The 6,811-nt window shown below is 60.1% G+C and overlaps 1 protein-coding gene across 3 annotated transcripts in view; it reads left to right on the top strand.

Moving 5' to 3' along the window:
• The first annotated feature begins 1,542 nt into the window (after positions 1-1,542).
• The window catches only part of POLR2E (RNA polymerase II, I and III subunit E), a 10,570-nt gene continuing 5,301 nt past the window's right edge, over positions 1,543-6,811 (top strand). For 2 of the 3 annotated variants that reach the window (XM_055247733.2, XM_055247732.2), the window contains exons 1-4: positions 1,630-1,773; positions 3,248-3,422; positions 4,920-5,035; positions 6,005-6,085. In XM_055247733.2, coding sequence (XP_055103708.1) covers positions 1,717-1,773; positions 3,248-3,422; positions 4,920-5,035; positions 6,005-6,085 — 429 coding nt within the window. In that variant the 5' untranslated portion in view covers positions 1,630-1,716. Of the gene's footprint in view, positions 1,774-3,247; positions 3,423-4,919; positions 5,036-6,004; positions 6,086-6,811 lie in introns of all 3 variants that reach the window. The other variant, XM_055247731.2, reaches the window with a different exon arrangement.

Raw genomic sequence — 6,811 nt, 5'->3', positions numbered from 1 at the left:
GACTTACAACTAAAAATTGCAAAACTACAACAAAGGGATCCTCCCCAGTCAGCCTCCCAAAGCGCTGGGATTACAGGTGTGAGCCACCGCACCCAACGAGATTTTTTTTTTTTCCTCGATGGAATCTTGCTCTGTCACCCAGGCTGGAGTGCAGTGGTGCAATCTCGGCTCATTGCAACCTCCGCCTCCCGGGTTCAAGTGATTCTCCTGCCGCAGCCTCCTGAGTAGCTGGGAGTACAGGCGCCCACCACCGAACCTGGCTAATTTTTGTATTTTTAGTAGAGACAGGGTTTCACCGTGTTGGCCAAGCTGGTCTGGAACTCCTGATCTCATGATCTGCCCGCCTCGGCCACTCAAAGTGCTGGGATTACAGTGATAAGCCACCACTCCTAACGGGATTTTTGCTTGAATCTTTCCTCACTGTATTCCCTGACCTCCCCATCTGATACTGCAGTTCTCCCCTTCTCCCCATGTCACTTAGCCTCTCTGCTCTTTCTTCTTCCATAGCTTTGTCACTTTCTAACGTTGTTATTTATTTTATTTTATTTTATTTTATTTTATTTTATTTCATTTTATTTTTGAGACAGAGTCTCGCTCTGTTGCCCAGGCTGGAGTGCAGTGGCATGATCTTGGCTCACTTGAAACCTCCACCTTACAGGTTCACGAGATTCTCCTGCCTTAGCCTCCTGAGTAGCTGAGACTACAGGCATCCGCCACCACGCCCGGCTAATTTTTTGTGTTTTTAGTAGAGACGGGGTTTCACCGTGTTAGCCAGGATGGTCTTGAACTCCTGATCTCATGCTCTGCCCGCCTCAGCCTCCCAAAGTACTGGGATTATAGGCATGAGCCACCGCGCCTGGCCACGTTATTTATTATATTTTACTAAATCCTGTCTCTATCTGAATGCAAGGGATACTTGGCCTGTTTTATTCACCATCACTGTAGGTTGCTGAGTAAATGTTGAATTAATGAATGCATCACTGAATAAGTTACTGATTGCCTGCACACAGCAAGTGCGGGGCTGGGATCCTCCGTGGACCTGGGGAAGTGAGGAGGTTTGCAAAGACCGGAAGAGGCTGGGATGGGGAGATAACCCAGGCTAGGCTGGTGGCGCTCAGGGAGAGGAGAGGTGAGGGGACTTAATAAGCACCTAGAGATATGCCTAGCTCTACCTAAGACTCTCAGTTAACCGTCTAAAGTAGGGACACTTTATTGCCATTGCACAGGTAGGGAAACTGAGGCCCAAGGGAATTAACCCTGACCTGGCCTGGAGCCAACGGAGGAAACCCTGTACAGTTTGATGCACAAATATTTATAGCGTTCCCACTATCCTCCCAGACCATCCCTAGGAGCCGAGCTGCCCCTTGACCCCATCCAGGCCTCAGTTTCCCCGCCCACACTTCGCCCCCGCCTCGTGGGATTCTAAACTGTTGCTCCAAGGTGGGAGTTGAACGGAAACTACAACTCCCGAGAGGGCGTGCGGCCAAAGACACACGAGAACTACGGAGGCGAGAGTCTCGCTCAGCCAACAGCCGCTCTCGTAAGGCTCGGGCTGCCCTTGGCGCTGCCGATCCCAGACGTTGCTGCATTCAGGCATTCGCCGACGACAGCCCAGCGCGGGGCGGGGTTAGGTGGAGGGGGCCTGAGTCGGATTCGGCGCAGGGGCATTCCGCGCGGGTTCTCTCGCACGCGTAAGGGGTGCGAGCGCCGGCGGCCATGGACGACGAGGAGGAGACGTACCGGCTCTGGAAAATCCGCAAGACCATCATGCAGGTGAGCCGCGCGTGGTGTTGGGGGTGGGGGCGCGGGCGGCGGGTGCAGGGGCCCGAGGTGGGGTCGAGCTCGGCGTCTCCTCGTACTCCCGTCGGAGCAGCAGGGACGAAGGGCCGGGCCGATACGGGAGGCCCCGAGGCCGCCGGGGATACCAGGAGCTGGACCCGACCTGAGCCGGCAGCGGGGAAGGGAGGGGGTTTCGAGACGTCTGGGTGCGGGGCTTAGGGGTGGGTGGGCGGCTCGGGCTGGTGCGGCGCGCATGGCGGCGAGAGGAGGAGGAAGCTGCGAATGGGGACGGGGGGACGCCCCCGGACTCTGCCCCTCTCTGTGATTCAGCGTCGCCATTTGTCCTTGCGTCCTGAACCCCAGGGAGTCTCAGCATCCGAGGCTGGCAGAGTTGGTGGTTGGGAAGCAGCGGGCGAGCTGGGGCTTTCGATGGGGACGTGGAGCTCGGAACCCGTGCCTTGGGGTCTGGGGCAGATGGAGGCTGCTGGGCCGAGTCCGGTTTGGAAGCCGGGAGGGCCTGCGGTTCAGGGTCCTGCCTCAGCCATTGGGGCCGTTTGAGAGCTTTTGCTTTGTCTTGCTTCCCACCCCTTTCCCTTGTCCTCAGCGAAGCCCCCCCGCAGCCTGATTCTCCTTCTTCCGGGCTTCAAACATTGTCAGCCTGAAGTCACATCTGTTTCGGTCCCTGTTTTTTTTTTTTTTTTTTTTTGAGACAGAGTCTCGCTGTCGCCCAGGCTGGAGTGCAATGGCGCGATCTCAGCTCACTGCAAGCTCCGCCCCCCGGGGTTCACGCCATTCTCCTGCCTCAGCCTCCCGAGTAGCTGGGACTACAGGCGCCCGCCACCTCGCCCGGCTAATTTTTTGTATTTTTAGTAGAGACGGGGTTTCACCGTGTTAGCCAGGATGGTCTCGATCTCCTGACCTCGTGATCCGCCCGCCTCGGCCTCCCAAAGTGCTGGGATTACAGGCGTGAGCCACCGCGCCCGGCCCGGTCTTTGTGTTTTTTAAGAGATAGGGTTTCACTCTATCGCCCAGGCTGCAGTGCAGTGGTGCAATCATAGCTCACTGCATTCTTGATCTGGCCTCAAGCAACCCTCCAGCCTCGGCCTTCCTAAGCACTGGGATCACGGGCGTGAGCCTCCGCGCCCCGCCTTTGTCCCTGCCTTTCGGGTAGCTCTGCAAAATGGTTTGGAGGACTTTGCTCCCTGCCAGGTTCCTGTGAGGCTGGATGGACAGACGGTCTTGGTCAAGGCTGGACATCTCTGCGAGCCTCTCAGGATCACACTGGTCCCATCCTGTGGTATAGGGCTGTGGGGGCCGGGGTGACTGTCATGGGGTACACAGTGAGTGTTCAGCCCGTTTGCTGTTCACCTCTGTCCTCTGCAGCAGCCGCAGGTCTGACTTCCGGGTCACGAGCTCTGGCCGCCTTCCTTTCTCTGCCCTGGGGTCAGCTGGTTCTTTCTCTCTGCAGCTGTGCCACGACCGTGGCTACCTGGTGACCCAGGACGAGCTTGACCAGACCCTGGAGGAGTTCAAAGCCCAATTTGGGGACAAGCCGAGTGAGGGGCGGCCACGGCGCACGGACCTCACCGTGCTGGTGGCCCACAACGATGACCCCACCGACCAGATGTTTGTGTTCTTTCCAGGTGAGCAGCGGGTCCCGGGGGAGTTTCGGTGGAGCCACCCGAGCACCTGCCGAGGAGCCGGCCACTAGCACCCACCCCCACTCGCTTGGTGCCCAGCATTTGTCTGTGCCCAGCCTGGGAGGAAAACTCCCCTCCCCTTCCTTACTGTGGGCGATGCCATTGACCTCTGACCTCTCTCATGCGCAGCCTCTTTCTAGTTTCCCTCTCAGTCCTCTCTTCCCGCCAACCAGGAGAGTCACAAGGGCCTCCTCACTCACCCCCAGCTTCGCATGACCTTTGCCCTACCTGTGTCCCTTGGCTCCCCCATCCTGACCGTTGGGTGCACTTCCAGCTTCTTGGCCTGGCCCAGGAGGCCCCGTCTGGGTCAGCGCAGCCTCCTTGTGAGCTGCGGCCCCTGCCCGCCCCAGCCCATTCCTCCGCACCCCATGCCCCCTCTCCCCTGTCAGCGTCTGCTACTCGTCCCTCGAGCTTGTGCTCGGGCCTCTTTTCCCAGGACCCCTGGGACCCTCGGTTTCAGCACCTGCTTTGCGGAAGTCTCCCCACCTGTCTGCCTCCCCAGTATGGCTCTAAAGCCCTCAGCGGTTGGGGGATTGCAAGCGCCTTAGGGGCACAGCCCTGCGCCCAAAATTAATCAGTGGGGTGACGGAGCATGTCTGCCAAGTGGACCTGGTGACGCTGCTGGTTTTTTTTTTTTTTTTTTTTTAAATAAGAGTCTCATTCTGTCTCCCAGGCTGGAGTGCAGTGGTGGCATCTCGGCTTGCTGCAGCCTCCACCTCCTGAGTTTAAGCGATTCTCCTGCCTCAGCTTGAGTGGCTGAGATTACAGGCACCCACCGCCACACCTGGCCATTTTGTCTTTGTATTTTAGTAGAGATGAGGTTTCACCATGTTGGCCAGGCTGCTTTCAAACTCCTGACTTCAGGTGATCCGCCCGCCTCAGCCTCCCAAAGCGCTGGGATTACAGGTGTGAGCCACCAAGCCCGGCCTGTATTGTTAATAGAGACAGGGTTTCACCACGTTGGCCAGGCTGGTTTAGAGCTCCTGACTTCAAGTGATCTAGCTGCCGCAGCCTCCCAAAGTGCTAGGATTACAGGTGTGAGCCACCGCACCCTGCCTCAGGTGATGCTTCTTAAAGAGAGCGTCCTGGGGCGTGAGGTGTGCTTGTTGGAGAGGTTGGTGCTGAGTCACCCGCCTCCCCAGAACTGCCCAGGGTGGGAGCCTCTCAGAGTCGAAGGTCTCTGCCTCTCCCTGGTCTCTGGGTGACTGAGGGGTGTCAGCCCCCTGTCCCTGTCTCCGGGTGAATGAGAGGTTTCAGCCCTCTCTTCCCCTGTCCTGGGATCCTGCAACTCAGGCCTCGTTTTGCAAACGCGGAAGCCGAGGCCCGAGCGGGAGAAGCACCTGTGTGGAATGGGGCTGGAACCCGGGTGCTCTGGGGTCTGGGTGGGCAAGGGCCAGGAGGGCCCAGGGTGGCGCAGGCCAGCACACTCTCTGTCTGCAGAGGAGCCCAAGGTGGGCATCAAGACCATCAAGGTGTACTGCCAGCGCATGCAGGAGGAGAACATCACGCGGGCCCTCATCGTGGTGCAGCAGGGCATGACACCCTCTGCCAAGCAGGTGGGCACCCCCGCCCCTCCCCACCAGCCTCTCCCCCTCCCCAGCCTCCTCCCCCGAGCAGGTGGGCACCCCTGCCCCGGCCCACCCCGCCAGCCTCTTTCCCTCCCCAGCCTCCTTCCGCCAGCAGTACCCACAGGTGGCCCATGTGCCTTGGGCTTTGGGCCAGGCCAGCTAGGGTGCCCTGGAGGATGTGGCCAGAATGTCCGGCAAGCCCCGACCGCCTCCCTCCCACCACGTCCGTGGGCCTCACCCCAGGCAGCCGTGGTCCTCCCGCATCCATGGGCCTTACCCCAGGCAGCCGCCGTTCTCACCCGTCCATGGGCCCCACTGCTGACCCCAGCTCCATCCCAGGCAGCCGCCATCTTCCCCCAGCTCTCAGGAGGGGCGTCAGGGCGGAGGGCACTGTGCTTCTTGCCAGCTCCTGTGGGCTCCAGCCCTCGGCCTGGTGCAGATTCCAGGAGCCGGAGGTACTTTGTCCTGAGCTGACGTCCAGGGGAACTTGCAGAGGAGGCCCGGCACGGGGTCCTCCAGGGGCCTATCCGTGTTCCCCGTCTGTCTGTTGGACACTCCTGAGCCAGGCTGCCATGCCGTGACGGGCAGTCAGCAGAGCAGTTTAGTCCCCAGCCCACCAGCTGCGGGGTTCACGCAGCCACACAAAGCAGCACCCCTGTATGGGGAAGAGGTCACCCTGCCAGCTCTGAGGGCCGCCCCTGGAGGCGTGTGACGGATGGAAACACATCCGAGTTTCCACGGCCTCATCACTGCTCGTGACAGGAGGCCCTCGATGAGCAGAGAGGCTGGGGAGGGGCGGGCTGTTCAAGGCTCCTGGGCTGGCGGTGGGGTTTTCTGATTTATGACGTGGGTGTGGTGTTGGGGCACACGAGTAAGCCCCAGGTAGCTTGAGGCAGGAAATGGAGTTCGGGTCATCTGGGCCTCTCCAGGCCGTGTCTGAGAGCCACTCTCTTCCAGTCCCTGGTCGACATGGCCCCCAAGTACATCCTGGAGCAGTTTCTGCAGCAGGAGCTGCTCATCAACATCACGGAGCACGAGGTGGGCGCCCGCCGCGAGTCCCGCCTGCGTGGGGCCGGCAGAGATGCAGGGTTTGCGGGTGGCCAGAAAGATGTGGGATCTGGGGCGCAGGGCAGGCGTTCCCATTAGTGCATGGAGGACTGGGTTCTCAAAGGGTGGCCCTGGGCCTGCAGCAGCCGAACCCGGGAGCTTCCTAGAAATGCACATCCTGGCCAGGTGCGGCGGCTCCACCTGAAATTCCAGAACTGTGGGAGGCCGAGGCGGGCGGATCACGAGGTCAGGAGATCGAGACCAGCCTGGCTAACGCAGTGAAACTCCCTCTCTACTGAAAATACAAAAAATTAGCCGGGCGTGGTGGCGGGTGCCTGTAGTCCCAGCTACTCGGGGAGTCGAGATCTCGCCACTGCACTCCAGCCTGGGAGACAGAGCAAGACTCTGTCTCAAAAAAGAAAAGAAATGCAGATCCCCAGGCCCACCCCAGCCTGTAGAATCGGAACTGCTGGGAGTGTGGAGGGACCCTAGTGCCGGGACAGGAGGAGTGCCAGCAGGAGGTGGCTGTGCCCAGCCCATCTGCCTCAGAAGCTCCAGGAGCTGTGACTCCGTCCCCCGCCTGTGGAGCCGGGTGTGGTGGGTGGGCTCCCTGAGTGCTGGGGATCGGGGTGGGGTTCAGGGCTCTTGTCCTGTTTGGAGGCGCAGGGGCTGTGGTGGCGTCTGGGAGCCACGTGGGGTCTGACCAGCCCTTGGTGA

The sequence above is a fragment of the Symphalangus syndactylus genome, chromosome 17, assembly GCF_028878055.3.
Source record: "Symphalangus syndactylus isolate Jambi chromosome 17, NHGRI_mSymSyn1-v2.1_pri, whole genome shotgun sequence".
In the NCBI taxonomy this organism is placed as follows: Eukaryota; Metazoa; Chordata; class Mammalia; order Primates; family Hylobatidae; genus Symphalangus; species Symphalangus syndactylus.
Note: the sequence above shows the minus strand (reverse complement) of the source record. Positions and strands in the feature narration are given on the sequence as shown.